Here is a 19,283-nt window from a genome sequence, read left to right on the forward strand (position 1 = left end):
AATCACATAAAATTCATTTTCAAATCAGGCTTAATACCCATGTTCATGCAAACAAACAAACTTCTTGGCTTATAACGTGTCCCTGGGACATATCTTTACGTACCCGGATAAAATGCATGCTTACGTTGTTTGAGGATAGTTATCTTCCCAAGAGTGAAATAATTTTTCAAATAATTTCGTGTACAAACAAACAAAAAATGTTTTCTCTTTTATAGATTGGTAGAGGTAGTGTAGAAGATATCTATTAAGGAACTAATATGTTGATGTCTATGACGCAGGGACTATCTTAGATTAGTATGATAATTTTAATAGTTTACCTAATTATCAGTATCTCCTGTAGAGTAGGTATTCATTATATTTGTATCAATGTTGCTAATCTATCTATAAGTACTTATATAAAAAAGAAGAAATATCTTGTTTGTTGGTTTCTGCCCTTTTAAGCTCCGAAACTACTGAATTACTATATATATACTATCCTCGGGTGACTATCCCGGAACGGGCAGTCATTTCCACGAGACTAAGTAAGTTTAATATTGTACCTAAAATCAAACATTCATCGGAATAATAAAAAAAAACTATTTTGTATAAAAACAATATTTATTTAATAATTCATTGATACTATTTACATTACAATTAATAATTATATTAGCTAAGAATACTATTCTCTTGGCAAAGTTAGTGCCAGTTCCTTAAGTGCCTTTCTGTTTGTTTTCGAGGAGCTGGTCAGCGGTAGCTGTTTCATGAAGATCACGCCTCCTCTTAGTTGCTTGGTGTCTGTTAGCGATTCTGAAATAACAAAAAAGCTTAAGACAAAGTATTCTAGGGATAGTCAGTAATAGTAAAGAATGATTGTAAAACAAAGGGTAGTAGTAGTAGTAGTATCATCATCATCCTCATGAATTGTTCGATTTCGTGAATGTCGGTCCCGATTGTGATCTCTCTCCAGTCGTGTCGGATTGCGACGCCATCGGGCTATGAGAGTGAAGGAAAAGGGAGTGCACCTGTGTCTTCGCAAATGCTTGTGTCGTGTGTGATCTACATATGTAATGTATCATTAACATATATACAATAGCCCTGGACATTAATATCCCAATTTTCATTTTCGACATATTTCATACTATCTATTCTATCTATTTAAGATTAAGAATTTAACTTTAAATTAGGTCGTCGAGATTCTACCCGTACCTCATATTTCACACACCAGCTCGATGGGTTGATGTAGATTTGCGATAATTATCCAAAAGAGCTACTATTTACCTTTGACTAGATCCTTGATCTCCTGTGCGGTGGGGCTGCATCCAGGTTTGGGCACAACGCACGCCACCACCAGGTCCCCGCACTCTTTGTCAGGTATCCCTGTTACCGCCACTTGGAAGACTCCAGGGTGTTTGGCTATCACATTCTCGATTTCCACAGGTGATACCTGTAGTATGATTTCGTTCGTTAATGATGTTATTTTCTTGACCTTCCTACAACCTTCTAAACGCGAAGGCAATATTTTGTCAGAATTAACAACCCTTTTTGTTTGAAGGTCTAGTCTAAATAACTACATTTATGAGCCTAAATAATATAACGCTGGTTTGGTATTTGCTTTTATTGCTATAAAAATCCTCTGCAATAAGACGAAAGGTTGAAGAAACTTGTTATATATAAATTATCTCACCTGGTGGTTTCTATACTTCAACAGTAGCTTGTATCGTTCAACAAAGAACAGGTTCCACGAGTGATCCCTGTAGAAGATGTCACCAGATCTGAGCCAGCCGTCATCAGTTAACGCCTCTTTTGTGGCTTCGGGGTTGTTGTGGTATCCCTATAAGTTTTGAATTATAGCATTAAACATTTTAAAGGTGTACTTAGGTAGTATTGTATTCAGTAGGTACACAGAAACTATCACTTGTATCTGCTTAACGTTGTTGTGATTCACAACAGATTCTCAGAACTCAATATCATTCCACATCAGATGCTTTCTGACGGATTTAAGAACACTCTGTCACTAGAACATGTCAAGTTTTTAAAATCTGCGACCATTATGAAAAGTAGATAAAATAAAATCTTACCTTAAACACACTGGGTCCTCTCGCCCACAATTCTCCTGGAACATTGGGTTCAGTTATAACTTGGAGGGTTGTGGGATCCACTATCTGAAGCAGAAAAGTTTTTATTGAGTACAGTACAAAGTTTTTGTAGTATGTCCTTATCATAAATCATCATCTGCCTAGCCTTTTAAAAAATTCAAAGTTGGGGTCGGCTTCCAGTCTAACTGGATGCAGCCGAGTACCCGTGTTTTTATCCTTGTCCATCCAATGATAGGTGAAAGATTTTCATTGGATGTATGGGATCTATAGAACTATTGATTTCTTGTAAAGATTAGAAATCAGGTCACTTACACTATTGATACCGTTCTTAAGAAATCAAGCGTGAAAATTTCACATTCCTACTTTACTGTGCAAGATGAGGTACTCACCTTGGGCTGCGGGATTGTTCGAAAGAGTTACCGCGGCCCTGATCCATAAGGGGCTTTAGAAGGAACATGATGGCTTTTAGTCAGTAAAGAGTCTAACACTGCCTCACGCTGCTAATCCACAGCGGGAGGGGTCATTTGATGATTTCCCATAAAAAATAGGAACTTACTTTCAACTCTACAGCACCAATAGGTCTTCCACTGGATCCTGGTAGAGGGTCATAGTCATGCTGCACAGCAGTACCACTCAACTCGCTCATGCCATATACACCGTATACGTGTTCCGCTTTCGAAATTCTCTGAAACACAAAGTTAAAAATTGTAATCTTCCAAACGTACAATAATGAAATAGGTCATACAATTTTGCGAACAGATCATTTAACTTGTATCAATGAACGTGGTCAATGAACAATCAAAGTAAATATGGATGGGACATTCTCATCTAGTTTAAAATAATAGGACGGTCAGTAATAACTCTGACTACGGTGAACCGCAGGATGAATATTGAGCTCATTGGAATGAGGGTTTTTGAAATTTTTTCTGCCACCGGGTGGCGCCACGTATGCGTCTGGTCCAAACAGCTGTCAAATAGTATGGAATTGTAGGTGCCGAACTTATTGTTTATTGAAATTCTGTTATATTGGAAGTGTTATTGATTTTATTATGGACTACGGTCAGAATAAGGTTTCCGAACTAAAAATTGAGCTAAGAGAGAGGGTGCAAAAGTCACTGGTACTAAGGAAAAGCTTGTTGAAAAATTTGTTAACACAATATGATTTAGTTTTTTTTATTTACTCAACCTCAATAGTAAAACAATAATGCAGTGCTTTAATTATAAAATAAAAAAAAACCACTAAAATCGTTCACTATTCATAGTAAAGATAAGCACTTTGACAGTTACCTGGACCTGACGACTCAGTGCGCCACCTGGTGGACGCCATTTTAGAAAACCCTCATTTATTTAGGGCTACTCCCCGTACCGGGATAAAATACATCCCATATATTAGTCGGCAAGATTGTAGCTTTCCAAGAGTGAAAGATTTTTTTTAAATCGGCCATGTAATGATCGAGTTAATATTGAGTGATTGAGTGACTGAGTTAGTAAATATTTCTTTAGTTTTAATATTTATTTTCTAAATGTATGTTCATCGTCAATATAATTTACTTTGGTACCTTCATTTCATCAATGAGTTCCTGAGAGACAGCGCTGCCTCCAAGAAAGATGCATTCAAAGCAGGTGAAGTCACATTTTGCGTGCGCAATCATGGTGGTCATCAGGTTGGGGCTTATTATAATGTAGGAAGGCTGTGGAAGAAAGAACCTTATTTTAATACAGTTAAAGTACATAATGCAAAATATCAGCTTGATAATGAGGTTATTTTTTGTGACAAAGCCACTATTGCAAAATTGCATTCCTATTATAAACAAATAAGAGATCTTTAGAGACACCTTAGTACAGATGACTTTCCGAATATTGTTATGGCAACAAATCGTGGAAGGTTCGATTTAAGGATAGGCTAAGTATTAATAAAAATTTTAGTTAGCTATACATATGTACTTTCTAAGTATATATTGGACAGCAAGCCTGAGTAGAGGTGAAGGCAAACATATAGAGCAAACCTGGACTTTAAAGTCTAAAATCGCCAATCCACCTTGAGCACGCACGGTGATTAACGATTATTCCTTCAGTGTACAAGAAGAGGCCTGTGCCCTGCAGTGAGACGATAAAAAAAAGGCTGATGCTGATCAGACAGATGGTAACAGTCTTTGTTGCTTACCCTGTACTTAGTAACCATATCACCGAAATGTTCAGGGGTAACTGGAGATGATGTCTGCAACCGCGTGTATCTCAGGATTGGAGAGAACAGGTAGTGGAAGCCAGCAGACAGCCACTGCCCTGGTGATGTCACAATGACCAGCTTTGTTGGCGTCGGGAACTTTGTGAAGACGGTCCTGAAAAGATTTTTTGTAATGGGAGTTGGCTTTTGATTTTGCGTATTACAAGGTAAGGTTCTTTGAAATAGTTAGACTCTACAGCTGTTGATGATGATATTGAATTAATCCTCCTGTGGCTCCTAAAAAATTGGTTTAATTATTGTGAATATTCTCGAGGACGTCTGACCTCTTATATAGGTTCTTCATCAACACTTATTAAACTGAAGAGTAATTTTGGCTCATAAAAAGTTAAGAACTGCTGTACCGATTTGAAAAATTTCCACGAGACGTAGGTGAAACTGATAGTGTGATATATTTGGTCCAATATTATTCATAGCTGTTTTATAGCCTATCAGTACCTTCTTTGATATGTGTAATGTTGCTTACCATATGTAAGGCATTCCGGTAATAATGTTCTTGTGTGTCAGCATGGCAGTCTTGGGCACTCCTGTGGTACCGCTGGTTGATGTCAGGTAAGCTACCGTTTCTTCTGGATCGAAGTCTGTTGCTCTGAAAAATACACGTTTATGAACTAAATTAGTCATTGAATAACTTAATTATTACTTTATGTTTATGTAAACTATACGTTAAGAGTACCGACATACTGCAGACTACTGCAGCTAGCCCGATGGATGGCAATTTTTTTTTAAGAATATCTTGATTCCAATCCAAGTTTTCAGTAGTTTCGATACCGGCTAAATACCTGATCTTTGTAATGTGCGTACTACCATTCATCTTCATACTGATTTATGTTTGCAAGAAATAGGCGGATTAAAAGTTTGCAGTCTGTGGTACTCTTAACGTTTAGTTTACACAATTCATGATGTTTTAAGTTTTTTACTTACTTGAATTCTTCTATCGCCTTCTTATTTGGTACCTCTAATAGTTTAGCCAGTGTATCATGCTTGTCACCCTCATCGAAGGTCACAATTTTAGCGGCTATTCCAGCTTGATCTACTGCTTTTTCAATATCCGACGTCCTCTTATTTTGACCGAAAATTATTTTTGGACGATTTGTGTGAAATAATTGTTGCAGTTCATCTGAAAAGTCAAGTTGAAGTAAAATGTTAGTCAGCGCAGTAGTAGTATTTGAGCTCCTCAACGCAGTTACCCAGACAAGACTTTCTGACTACTGACTGTCCAAAGAGACTGTTAAAGAAGTTCAAATACCATCCCGGTGAGCATAGAATACTAACATACTATATTTTTGTATTGTAGGTAATACATAATTATCAAAATATATCTACTACTCATTGAAATCTGTAACAACTATAAAGATATGATCATAAGATCACTTAAAAAGTAATAATCTGGCGTAGCAACATCTATCTGGTTGATAAGATTTACAACAATCATTAATGAGAAAATAACTGTCTGTCTGTATTTACGCTTTCACACTAAAATGGCTAAAGCGATCGAGACGTGGCATTGAGATAGGTGGGTATTCTGAAGACAAACTTTCCTGAGAAAAAAATCCTTCAAGACACGGGTGATACTGCTAGCAGAAGTTAAAAGTAAAATACTACTTACTGACATTCAAGGTATCATCAATACAAGCCACCATGATACCAAGGAACAGAGCAGCGTTATGTGGTATGCAGTAGTGCAAGTGGTTCGGCCCCATGAGCACCATGACATCTCCCTTCTTCAGCCCCAGCGCAGTGAGAGAGATGGCGCATCGGATGCTCCTGTCTAACACTGAACCGTTGGTTTCTGATTCTCCTGTGCCTCCATCGATCTGAAATATTAAATCATAACCGAACTTCATCTAATCTGCCATCCCTTTGGCTGATCATATTGGGGTTGGCTTCTAATCTTACCGGACGCAGCTGAATGCCAGTGTTTTAGGTACATGAAGCGGAGCCCATTTGACCTCCTCAAGCCAGTAAACTGTGCAACCCAGTAACAACTACCAAAGATTATTAAATAACAATCGGAACCAAATTAATGTGCCTTCCGAAAACGGAGGAATTCTTCATGACAAGATGCTCAACTATTAACGGACCAATCGCACCAACAAACGTTGCTTAACTCTACGAATGAGGTCGAACGAGGTCCTTAATTAAGGAACTAAGATTATTGTGAACTGATGAATGATAGGTATATTGAACAATGAACAAAATATATCATACCTGCGACACAAAGTCTGGAGCTTCTTTCAAGGATTGCAGGAACAACTTGCCAATATGGTATCTGTCTGACGGGATCCCAGTCTTCGCCACCAAACGAGATGTGATCTCGCTCATGTATAGGTGAATTGCGTCATACGCGCGTCTAGCCATGGTCGCGTTTGTTTCTGAAAAAATAAAAAACATAAAATGAAATAAAAAAAGAATTTATATAAAAAAGAAAAAAATATTAGAACTGATAGCCTCCTTTTTGTGGAGTTGGTTAATTGTTAAAAAGTGCCAAAAGAAATGTTTTTGTTATTATGTTAGCGTGCATAAAATAGCTATTTGTTCTGTAAAGACAAACATTTTGGCGAGAATCTGCAGAATTTGTTCTATAGCATAACATACTTAGTTCACTATACCTAGCTTTATGCTAATATTAGTGTAGATTAAACTAAAGGAGAAACTAAATATTAGGTATTGAACCTACTAGGTACACACGAGTACACACCTTGCTTATACACCTTTAGACAAAAAAAAATCATTCATTCATTGAAATTACATTCTATCAAATCTGTTTCTGTTCTACCCCCGATTTGTTTATTAATAACATACCTAATGTAGATACAACTTTATTTACATCTACCTACATACAAAAAGTATAGTAAAAATCTAACTTTTATTATAATTTTTATTATACTATTCTATCGATATTATTTTAGTTTTTATCTTTGATTGTTCTTTGATTGAATTTATGGTACCCAACTAGACAGCGGATTTTAGTTTATCGGATTACTATCGTATGTTGAACTTTGGTCAAATAATAAATCATTAATCTGATCCCTTTTAGGGATGACGGCATTTTTAAATATTATATTTGTTGTTAAACAACAAATCATTAAAAGATGTTAAAATTAAAATTGTCGATTGATGTAAATTACAAAATAATTACAAAAAAAAGTTATCAATTAAAAATTCTAATTTTCTAAACTTTTAATTAAGCAACTCGCACAAATACATATATTCCATTTCACCTACTTTAAAAAATATTTTAAACCCACACAAAGAAAAAAAACTAAACTTGAATAAATAAAAACAATGCTTATACATAGGTACTTACAATTTAAACACACGAAAAACTAGATCTTCAATTATTTCAACACGTTACATATAATTAAAATTGCTCACTAAATTATCTACCTCTATTTGTTTATTAGCTCCAAAACACAAACTACTTATGTTTAACACACATGAGATATCAAACACGACTGTAGTATGTAAACCGGCCTTGTACAATGTATTTATAATAGATGTTTAACGCTCAGTACCTATTACTCTGTTTATCTACTTAGATATGTACCTAATACATAGACTTGTTTTTGTTCGCGGATTCACCTGCTTAGTGAGGAAAATTATCAAGTATTCGATATAAGCTATAACTATAGCACAATAGTATTTTTTTTTATGGGATTTCATCAAATGAACCCCCCTGTGGGTTGGCAGCGTGAGGGAGTGTCAGACTCATTGACTAAAACCTATCATGTTCCTTCTTAAACTGAAGGTACATAGCTGAGGGGTACTGAGGAATACAGTAGGTAGGTTAAAGATAAACCTGCAAGGGCCGGTGGATTGTTCGGAAGAGTTACCGCGGCCCTGGTACATAAAAGGCTTAAGAAGGAACATGATGGGTTTTAGTCAGTAAGAGTCTGACACTCCCTCACGCTGCACCCACAGCGGGAGCGGTTATTTGTGATATCCCATGAAGTTATTTTATAAACCGGCCCAGTACTTTCTTAAAAATTGTGTAATGTTAGTAAAGATGACAGATTCTGATTATATAATTAATATTTAGAGATTATTTGTCTTCATCATCATCATCAGCCTATCGCAGTCCTATTTGTCTTACCAGAGATAAAAAAAAATATAATAGAATCATCGTGAACCGTGTGCACTTTTTGACGTGTTTTAGATAAAATAAGAAATGACAATTAAAATATGTATAATTTCATTTTATGACGCTCCTCGTGGCCAAAAGGCTGGCTATTACCTCGGTCAAAGGATAAGCATGCCGATCCAACGAGGTAATGCTGCCAGTCTCTTGGGCACGCTCCCAGTCCACAGCGATGGGGACGAATTTTTGGACGCTTTTTAGTTTTAGCTTTTTACTAGGATAATTTAAATTTTGAATGTAAATATATATGTAGTTCTTTAAATATCTATGTAATTAAAAAAAGAAAGGTATTATTTGTCAAAAGAACTTTACTTTTACTCTATTATTAGGTACTTAAGTAATAGTATTCCTTGTTTTTGCATATTCGACATTCATCTCATAGCCTTTCAATATTAAATCCGTTTTTTAAATATTTTCGTTTTTTTTTATATATAATGAAAGTCTCTTGTTTTTCTTGCTTGCTTTCTTTTACTATTTCCATTTTATGGGACCCTTAATAAAAGTAAACCTTTGCATTAATTAAATCCGACAAAAAATTCCATTCCGCATTTTTTTTTTTCTAATTCCTAAGGTTATTATATTGACACAAACACGTATAAGATTTATAATTAGATATGAGACAAGTAGATAAACTAATAACTTGTTCTGTACGAAAATGTATGTATGAACCTTATCAATCTATTGTGTTTAGTATTATCTAATAGATAATAATTAACTGTAGACTTAGATAATAATAATTTTACTAGTTAATTTAAAAATATAATACACCTATATGTCATACAGGTATATGTCATACATATACATATATAGTACATGTTATTATATGGTAGGCACATAGTTTTCCGTTACGTATAGTACACTAGCTTCCGCCCGCGGCTTCGCCAAAGTAGAGTTCTGTTTTATCGCGTTTCCAAGAGAATTCTTCAAAAGTCCGGGATAAAAACTATCCTATGTTCTTTCTCAAAGTCAACTCTATCTCTGTAGCAAATTTTATTAAAATCAGTTCAGTGGTTTAGACGTGAAAGCGTAACAGACAGACAAGAGTTTCTTTCGCATTTATAATATTAGTAGGGATGTAGTAAATCTGTCTATTTATAAAATTCTTACGAAATTCAGGTACCTATACTCCATTTGTGAAGGTGATTCGTGGATTTACATATAGTTTTGGCAATAGTGCAGTTTCTCAAAAGTGGAAGATTTTTTCAAATCGGTTCGTTTCATGGTGTATAGGGTACAACCAATCAAACAAAAAGTAGGTATTCTCTTTATAATATTAGTTAAATAAGTTATATCAATATCATCAAAAAGCAGACTGATGTAATATTTAGGAAAAATGTTACATATTATTTTTATTATAGGTACTTATGAAATAGAAAGATTAGGAAGACCTTTGGTCCGTACACTTTCGGATAAATACCGAACTTTGGACTTTGGACTAGTCGTGTAAAAACTTAAAATCATAAGTCCTTTGTGGTCATGTATCCGGTGATATATGTAGATAATAAAAAACAATGAAAAATACCTTATATAATATAGAATTGATTGGGTTCGAACGCCTCCTTGTGCGAAGCAGTCATGCTCGAGAAGGAGGCGGTGGAACGTCAGGGAGTTCGTACCTCTCATCCCGGCCGCCGCGCTGGTCCAGGTAGACTCCCAGCCACCGTAGGCGTCTGTGGGCGGTGAGTTCGGGTGGCTCATCGCTCATGTCTAGATAGATAACAGACGAGTGTCGGCGGCGCGCGGTCTTCCACGCGTTCCTCAAAGAGATGTCAGCAACCGCAGCGGGGCCCAGCAGGGCCAAGGCCTGCCAGGGCTACGGGATTGTTCGAAAGAGTTAGAGGCCTACGACGGAATACGACGGTTTTTAGTCAGTAAGAGTCTGACACTCCCTCACCGCTGCTAACCCACAGCGGGAGGGGTAATTTGATGATTTTGTCGTCGTAAAAAATGGGGTTCCTTTTTTGCGCAAAAAATATTATTTTTATCTGGATGCGGGAAGTAGTTCCGCCGGGAAGCAAATGTAAAAGCTAGCAGAGGCTATATAGTACATAATATTTGTGTACATGATTGTGATCGTAATTTATACGTCATCGTGTATAAACTAATTAGTCTACTTCGTCATCATGACACACAATCTTTTTTATTATCTTAAATATATTATATAAGAACTTGATATTACTATCTGTTTGTGTCTTCACTGGTAAACATCATACGTTTCAAGTTTCGTCACAACATTAAAACATGAATTTACAATCACAGAATCAACTGTATTATTCTAGTTCTAAGGGAAGTCTTCACACATTCAAAGGAATTAAGATATTAAGAGATCCCGGTCACTGCTAACTGTGATTAAAAAGTCGGTCTACAAGCTCATAAATCAGTAGGTATGCCTGGATCTGGACAACTTTTAACTTCTGGCCCACCATAAGCTATTTAGCACTTGTGTTATGGGCGCTTACTCAACAACAATAAATCAATACATAATGATAAACACCCAGACCATAGCCAACACACATGCTTATTACACAAATAATGACCTTACCGAGAATCAAACTCGGTAGCATCAGTTCGGCAGACCGACAATGTTACCATTGCGCTAACGAGAGGTAGTATAGTACACATTACAACGACAAGGGTATCCAGCCGGTATCAGACCATCTAAAAAGTTTGATAAGTATCGGGCTATCTATCCGCCGACATTTTAGTCTGCAGTTTGGGGGGATTCTTATTGTTATTGATTAGTACCCCTCTAACAGCACAATTAGTTCTATATCTAATCTTGTCAATGACAGAACAAAGAGTATCTTCAGGTACTTACGTCTTTAGAAAAATCATAGATTAGGACGTAACACATTAGATACAAAAAAACCGGCTAAGTGTGAGACGGACTCGCGCATGAAGGGTTTCGTAGCAAAAAGGAGCAAAAAAAAATGTTTGTTGTATGGGAGCCCCCCAAAATATTTATTTTATTCTAGTTTTCAGCATTTGTTGTTATAGCGGCAACCGAAATACATCATCTGTGAAAATTTCAACTTTAACTATCACGGTTCATGAGATACAGCCTGATGACAGACGGACGGGCGGACGGACAGAGGAGAGAAAACAATAGGGTCCCGTTTTACCCTTTGGGTACGGAACCCTAAAATCAAGCGACTTTAATGCCAATCAAATTATTTATTACTTAATCATGACTGTAACAATTTTTCTAAGTACATACAATTTAAATGAAGTAACAGTTTTATTCCCTTTTCAAAGTCAGCACCAATTCCTTGAGTTTCTTCCTGTTGACTTTAGAAGTGCTGGTCGTCGGCAGTTCCTTCATGAAGATCACACCTCCTCTCAGTTGCTTCGAGTCCGTCAGTGATTCTGGGAAAAATCATTTTTTCAGTCAATCATATCGGGTGTGTCGTACCTTATCACATTATTAAATCCTATCTTCTATTCTTTATGATATTCTATGGTGACTTTAAAAAAAATAACCTAATTCATTCAGTGGTTTTCAGTGGTGTAGCCACAGGAGTCATTTTTCGTTTTCATAATTTACAACATCATGTGTAAAGCAGAGATAAAGATTATTGAATGTTTTGACCAGTTGACAGCTGTCAGTTTTCAAGGGAGAAGAGGGAAAATTTCAGTTGTTCGTAATGACCGACTCTTACATGGTGTTCTAATTCTTGCACATTTTTATCCTATTTACTTTGTTTGAAACGATATATCATGAAATTCTCTCTTCAGGGTTTATTTCTGAGTCCCGTCCGTCGAGGGTCGTGAGTGGTTGATCCGTCAATAGCCAGAGTTTAAAAACACTTCTTCATTTGAATCATGCATTTCTTACCTTTAACCAAGTTCTTGATCTCCTGCGCGGTGGGGCTGCAGCCAGGTTTGGGCACAACGCACGCCACCACCAGGTCCCCGCACTCCTTGTCAGGTATCCCTGTCACCGCCACGTGGAACACGCCAGGGTGCTTCATTATTACTTCTTCGATCTCCGCTGGAGATACCTGCGATAGGATAAAGACTTACTATAGATACGTATTGCCAGGGAGTTTGTTGCACCACTTCTTCTTCCCAGTAATAATACATAGGATGTGGTTTTTGAGGACTGTCTAATGTCATTCTGATGTTCGAAAAGTGCTGATTTTCAGAATACTTTGAATAAACTCTTTTTGATTTTAATTTTACATTATTTGAAACAATCGCACCCTTTGTCATTTTCTGGCCAGGGAGAGCTCTCTGTTTTGTTTGGATGCTTGAAATTGAATGCATAGAGAGAGAATAAAATTAAATAGTAGCTGCCCGCCCCTTCACTTGTGATCTGTCATTTGTACTGTGAACCATCTGAAAGGCGATATACTAACTAAGATCTAGACTACTGTTTAGGATTATGCTTCTTCTTCCTCCTGCCCTGTTCCCAATTCGTCATAATGACACTCCCCCCCTTCCTATTCATGTCATCTTTCAGGCAATCCATCCAACATTTCTTAAGTCTTCCTCTTAATAATAAATTAAGTTATGTGCTCACTTGATGGTTTCTGTACTTCAGCAGCAGCTTGTAACGCTCCACAAAGAACAGGTTCCACGAGTCATCTCTGTATAAAATGTCACCTGTTCTTAACCAGCCGTCTTCTGTGAATGTCTCTTTTGTTGCCTCCGGGTTGTTGTAGTATCCCAGGCCAGGCCACACCGCTTGCGTAACGTAGACACGCGCGTCGTTACGCAAGCGGTGTGGCCTGTCTCATACATTTCCATACATTACAACTCATGGTTACGCCGTAACTACGCGCGTGACTACGCGCGTGGTTACGCATACGCATCCGGTCTGCTCGAGCCTTAAACACATTGGGTCCTTTAACCCACAATTCACCTGGAATATTGGGTTCCGTAATATCTTCATTAGTTGAGGGATCCACTATCTGCAAAAGATAATCAGTAAAGTAAATGAGATGAGCAGAGAATCGATGTTTTTTTGGAAGCGAAAAGTTGCCCATGCAACTCTCTCGTGAGTTCAACGAATCGGTTTATGACAGACAGATCTATAGAAGAAATATAATAGAGCGTTTTCATTATTTGAATAAAGAGTGCATCTTCACGGTGCATGTAGCTGGAAAGTTAGCATGCGCTAGTGACAGAGCACGCAGAGGGTGTTTCGCTTTGGTACATGCGCGAGCCTTTGGACCCTCACGTTTTTAAAATGCATGGTCACTGCCGTCAAACGTGCGTAGCTGAGGCGTGGATCGGAATTTAAGCTTACGAAAAGGTCCTTACTTTTAATGCTACGCTACCAATAGGTCTGCCACTCGACCCTGGAGCTGGTGGGTACTCGTGCTGCACGACGGGCCCGCTCAACTCACTCATACCGTACAAACTGTATACGTTTTCCGTTTTCGTTATTTGCTGTAACAGAAGAAAAATAAAATTATTACAGTGGTTGTCATTGCTTCATTATCATTGGTTGGCATCATTGCTCGTTGGCTCAGGACAAAATTGCTAACTATGCAACTAATTCAAGGATTAAACTGGACTAAAGGAAGCTAATACTTCGATGTTTGAGCGAATGGAACACGTTTACTATGTTGTATATTTGTAACTAAATTACCCTTTGTTGTTGATGGGAAATCAATAGAAGACCCCTCGAAGTTTTGGTGCACCAAAACGGAATGTCAGACTTTTAATATCCATTTTTGTTCCTTTTGGATTATTAGTTCTTACGCTAAATACATCAGCCTATCAAAACATAAACGACTCATCCTCCGAGCCTTTTTCCCAACTATGTTGGGGTGGGCTTCCAGACTGACCGGATATGGCTGAGTACCAGTGCTTTACAAGAAGCGACTGCCCTATCTGACCTCCTCAACCCAGTTACCCGGGCAACCCAATACTTCTTCGTTAGACTGGTATCAGACTTACTGGCTTCTGACTACCCGTAACAACTGTCTTAGAAAAATATGTATTACCTTGACTTCTTCCACCAGCTCTTGGGCCACAGCGCTACCTCCAAGTATGACATGCTCGAAGCAGGTGAAGTCACATTTAGCTTGAGCCATCATCGTCGTCATCAGATTAGGACTCATTGCTACGTAGGTAGGCTGCAGAAGAAATATCTTTATTAGTATACTGAGACTAATCTGTCGATCTATAAAACTTAGTGTGTAATTTTCTAAATCCACTTGAAAGTCTTGGAAAAAATAACAAATGCTACGATGCATCAGCTTAGAACCGGTATCACTGGTTCTTTCAAATTGTTTCCATGTAGTTAAAACATACCACGATATATGACGACCTATTTGAAGTCAGGCTGGTTTTTACAATACTTTGCCCTATCGTCAGACCTTGAAATGACCAGGTATAGGATAGAATGGAATAGCTTTTATTTCTAAGTATATGGTAATAACATTCAGGTCTTACAATATTGGAAGACTGTAATATTGTAAACTGTTTTATACAAAACAGTTTCTCATATATACTACCGTTGCTGGTGTAGAAATATTCAATTCTATTATCTGCTTCTTACTATATTACATCTACTTGGAACTACTTACTTTATACTTATTAACAAGGTCAGCAAAATGATCGGGAGTGACTGGTGCTGATGTTTGCAGCCGCGGGTACTTGAGGATTGCGGAGAACAGGTAGTGGAAGCCAGCTGACAGCCACTGCGCTGGTGAGATCACCAGCACCAGTCTTGTTGGTGTGGGGAACTTTTCGAACATTGTCCTGAAGATATATACTTACTATTATTATAAATGCGAAAGTAACTCTGTCTGTTTGTCTGTTACGCTTTCACGTCTAAACCACTGAACTGATTTTCATAAAATTGGGTACAGAGATAGATTTGACTTTGAGAAAAAACATAGGATAGTTTTTATCCCGGACTTTTGAAGAATTATCTTGGAAACGCTATATAACCGAACTCTACACGGGCGAAGCCGCGGGTGGAAGTTTGTTTTTATTATAAAAAAAGCCTACTAGGCGTTTCAACGTTCTCAAGTTGTTTGTGACGTTATTAATCTAAGATGTCTAAACCTTTACTTTTTATTCAGTTGATGTGAGTGACTGCGAGTGGAACCTAGCATCCACATTTTCTTGGTCTCATCCTTAAGGAACGATGATCTCTGCCAGAATTAAAATTATGTTACTAACCTTACAATTGGGATTACTAGTATTGGATTTACTAACCACATGTTTGGTACACCGAAAACAATATTCTTGTGTGTCAGCATAGCTGTCTTGGGCACTCCTGTGGTACCGCTGGTTGATGTCAGGTAAGCTACCGTTTCTTCAGGGTCGAAGTCTGTTGCTCTGAAATTGGGTAAACATAGTTAGGGATACAGAAGTAATGAATTAGTTGAAGGAATTAGTTGAAAGAATCTTTTGATCTTTCATGTCGGAGTTATGAGGACTTTCTTTGGATTGTCTGTGTTTGGACAGGATGGAATAATGCAAGCACGAAGTCTTTTTCTGGTTTCTGCCCTTAGATTTTCAAAATCAATTTCATATGTATTTACTTACTGGAAATCTTTAATCGCTTTCTTATTTGACACCTCCAGTAGTTGTGCCAATGTTGTATGGTTACTTTCATCGAAGGTCACAATCTTGGCGTCCACTTCAGCCAGGTTTAATGCCTTCTCAATATCTGATGTCCTTACGCTTTGAGCGACGATTATCTTTGGAATATTCACATGGAATAGTTCTTTTAATTCGTCTGAAAAATTGAGGGGAGTGATCATTTTGAATAATTTTAAAAATCTTTGTCACCTTAGAAGGGCCAAGAAATGCTGCGGGTTGTTCGAAAGAGATACCGCGGCCCTGGTACACAAAAGGCCTATGACGGAACACGACGGTTTTTAGTCAGTAAGAGTCTGACACTCCCTCACCGCTGCTAACCCACAGTGGGAGGGGTCATTTGATGATTTTTGACGTCGGAAAAAAAAAGGGGCAAGAAATAAATCTTCCACTATGGATATCTCCTTTTTGACAATACTTACTGACATTCAAAGTATCATCAATACAAGCTACCATGATGCCAAGATAGAGAGCAGCGTTATGAGGTATACAGAAGTCTAAATGGTTTGGTCCCATGAGCACCATGACATCTCCCTTCTTCAGTCCCAGCGCAGTGAGAGAGATGGCGCATCGGATGCTCCTGTCTAACACTGAGCCGTTGGTTTCTGATTCTCCTGTTGCCCCATCAATGTATAGAACAGAAACGATGGATTAGTCTTTAGTTTCCAAAAATATACAATCATCATACGTTTCACTAGCTTGATCCCGCAGTTTCACCTGCGTCCCGTTTAAACTACTTTGTGCATCCAGGTGAAAGCTGTGAAGTAGCCTTCGTCGATTCATAAGCTATCTAATATTGAAGGAATATTTCAAATCATATCAGTAATTTCTAGAACTAACACTGCCAGACAAACAACACACTTCAGCTTTATAATATTAGTGTAAATTTTTGAACTCACCTGCAGTACAAAGTCAGGATCTTCCTTCAAAGCCTGCAGAGTGAGTTTCCCAACATGGTGTCTGTCTGATGGGATCCCAGTCTTCGCTACTAATCGAGCTCCAACTTCATTCATATAAAAATGGACTAAATCGAAAGGACGTTTAGCCATTGTCGTTTTTTCTGAAAGATCAAAATGTATTCATTGTAAGGCTACATATAATCTGAAGCCTGCCTTTGGTACACAAAAGGGTCCAGGAGGAACAAAAGTGTGTTTTAGTCAGTGAAAGTCTGTCATTCCTTGCTGCACCGACAGATGAAGGTGGTACCTTAATAATAAGGGGAAATCGTTTAATGTGAAGTACAAGAAAGTTTAATAATTGGCACTCAATAGACGTAAATGGAAGGAGCTGAACCGACATGAGCTAGTCTCCTAAATTAAAGAAGATAAAGTTCAATGAAGTTGCGTGGGCACATCTATGTGAATCAGATATTCGTACTCATATTTCGCAAAATGTACCGTTTCATAAAACAAAATAAAATACTACCACCACACCAATAATACCACTAGTATCACAGATTATTACCAAAGTCCTCACTATTAACACAAAAAAACTATAATGAATAAATACATGAATAACAAAGTAAGATAACTAATTAGTAGTATTACCTATTAACTCACGCTAAAATATTTCTTTAATTAACTTGTATGCACTTGCACAACAGAAGCAATTAATAAAATAATCACTGTTGATAAAAATATATTAAAACAAAAACTTTGATAATTACAAAATTTTCTAGACTTTAGGCACTACTGTGCCGTACTCAGTGTTCTGAATCAATGTGTGGCATTTGGCATTTATATTATGTAAGTTTGTTTTCAAATTATAATCGTGACTATCTAAGAAAAAAAAGCTGCTAGGAGTGTGTTGTTCTCACATTAAGTGGGTTCCGATATTTTTGTTCGATGAATAATTAAATAACCTTAAATGCTGTAATGTTCTGTTGTGCTGTTATCTAGCTGCATAATTAGATATCACCATCATCATCATCATCTCAGCCATAGGACGTCCACTGCTGAACATAGGCCTCCCCCTTAGATCTCCACAGATACCTGTTGGAGGAGACCTGCTTCCAGCGTCTTTCGGCGACCTTTATAAGGTCGTCTGTCCACCTTGTTGGTGGACGTCCTACGCTGCGCTTGCTAGTCCGTAGTCTCTACTCCAGCACTTTTCGACCCCATCGGCCATCTGCTTTGTGAGCAATATGGCCTGCCCATTGCCACTTCAACTAATTAGATCTAAAATGTGCTGAGTAGCTGGATGATCACCTTAGAGACAATAGCCACCGTAGCCAATTATAAACGATCCGTTCCGATGTTTAAAAGAGATTTTTTTAAATTATTATTTTCATAAGTCTACAAGATAAGTATCACTTTATTTGTACCTACACAAAAAACCGTATTTCATATTAATGAATGAAGTTATAAAATTTACAGTATGTACCTACAATAAATTAAAAAAATATAAGCAGGTGTAGAAATTGATTTGTAGGTATACCTATCAGTAGTAGACGAAATTATCATGTACCTAACAGACTATTATGTAATGTTTTACAAGAGGTCATAACCATCGAAAAGATTAAGATATGCATATACCTAATAAACACCTAAAAACGTGAAACTTGCATGTATATATGTAGATATACGAGATAAGATATGATCCTTTCTACAATCCTGCTAGGTACGCATTCTGTGCAAAGTATCATAGCTGATAATATACCTATTTATTCCATGTTTCCATGTTAAAATAATTCATCCAGAAAAATGGGAATTTTTATTCTAGGTACGGTGTTATAAACAAGCTTACTTCAAGAAATATTTGTCAGATTTGGAAAAAATATGATGATGTCCTCCTAGCCGATTATCGGCTACGGCGGCTGTTCTCATGTAAGGAAATTAGCCAACTGCGCAGGACATATTATAGTCCACTAGCATTTGCGCAGACACAGGTGCACTCACTATTCCTTCACTCTCATAGCCCGATGGGACGGCAAATCGACATGACCGGAGAGAGATCAGGCGCAGGACCAACATTTACGTGCTCAAAAAAAACGTGATTTGACGACGCTATTGTTATAGCTATTATTACTGGAGAGTCGATTTTGAAATAATTTGACATTGTTAGATATTGTAACATATTGCGCCGACTTCAAATAACTAGGCAACAGGGCAGGACAAAGAAGTAGATAGCCTATTCATCCATGGAGGCTATGAGATACTCTTTATTCAGGTGAGCGAAGTAATCAGTGAGACTGGTGGTGGAAACTGGTTTATTATGTTCCACTGCTGAGCACAGGCCTCCTCTCACACGGAGAAGGATTGAG

General features: G+C 37.5%; 2 protein-coding genes across 5 annotated transcripts; both read right to left on the reverse strand.

Moving 5' to 3' along the window:
- Positions 1-577: 577 nt before the first annotated feature.
- Positions 578-7,824, reverse strand: LOC110380201 (luciferin 4-monooxygenase). Of its 3 annotated transcripts, none has more exons than XM_064040408.1 (12): positions 7,708-7,824; positions 6,529-6,692; positions 5,927-6,134; positions 5,242-5,437; positions 4,784-4,906; positions 4,240-4,414; positions 3,635-3,766; positions 2,632-2,760; positions 2,058-2,141; positions 1,664-1,810; positions 1,258-1,423; positions 578-786 (listed from the first exon to the last, which is right to left on the reverse strand). In XM_064040408.1, exons 2-12 carry the CDS (start codon positions 6,676-6,678, stop codon positions 659-661), a joined length of 1,638 nt encoding a protein of 545 aa, XP_063896478.1. In that variant the 5' UTR covers positions 6,679-6,692; positions 7,708-7,824; the 3' UTR covers positions 578-658. The 3 variants fall into 3 exon arrangements, with proteins under 3 accessions (XP_063896478.1, XP_063896477.1, XP_063896475.1); XM_064040407.1 differs by having other exon boundaries at positions 7,624-7,808; XM_064040405.1 differs by having other exon boundaries at positions 7,628-7,807.
- Positions 7,825-11,642: 3,818 nt separating this feature from the next.
- On the reverse strand, positions 11,643-17,735 carry LOC110380204 (luciferin 4-monooxygenase). Of its 2 annotated transcripts, XM_064040410.1 has the most exons (12): positions 17,569-17,735; positions 16,921-17,081; positions 16,444-16,651; positions 15,968-16,160; positions 15,635-15,757; positions 14,998-15,172; positions 14,413-14,544; positions 13,724-13,852; positions 13,287-13,371; positions 12,981-13,126; positions 12,294-12,459; positions 11,643-11,824 (listed from the first exon to the last, which is right to left on the reverse strand). In XM_064040410.1, exons 2-12 carry the CDS (start codon positions 17,068-17,070, stop codon positions 11,697-11,699), a joined length of 1,635 nt encoding a protein of 544 aa, XP_063896480.1. In that variant the 5' UTR covers positions 17,071-17,081; positions 17,569-17,735; the 3' UTR covers positions 11,643-11,696. The 2 variants fall into 2 exon arrangements, with proteins under 2 accessions (XP_063896480.1, XP_063896481.1); XM_064040411.1 differs by lacking the exon at positions 17,569-17,735 and having other exon boundaries at positions 11,644-11,824; positions 16,444-16,635; positions 16,921-17,060.
- Between the last annotated feature and the right edge of the window lie 1,548 nt (positions 17,736-19,283).

The sequence above is a fragment of the Helicoverpa armigera genome, chromosome 22, assembly GCF_030705265.1.
Source record: "Helicoverpa armigera isolate CAAS_96S chromosome 22, ASM3070526v1, whole genome shotgun sequence".
In the NCBI taxonomy this organism is placed as follows: Eukaryota; Metazoa; Arthropoda; class Insecta; order Lepidoptera; family Noctuidae; genus Helicoverpa; species Helicoverpa armigera.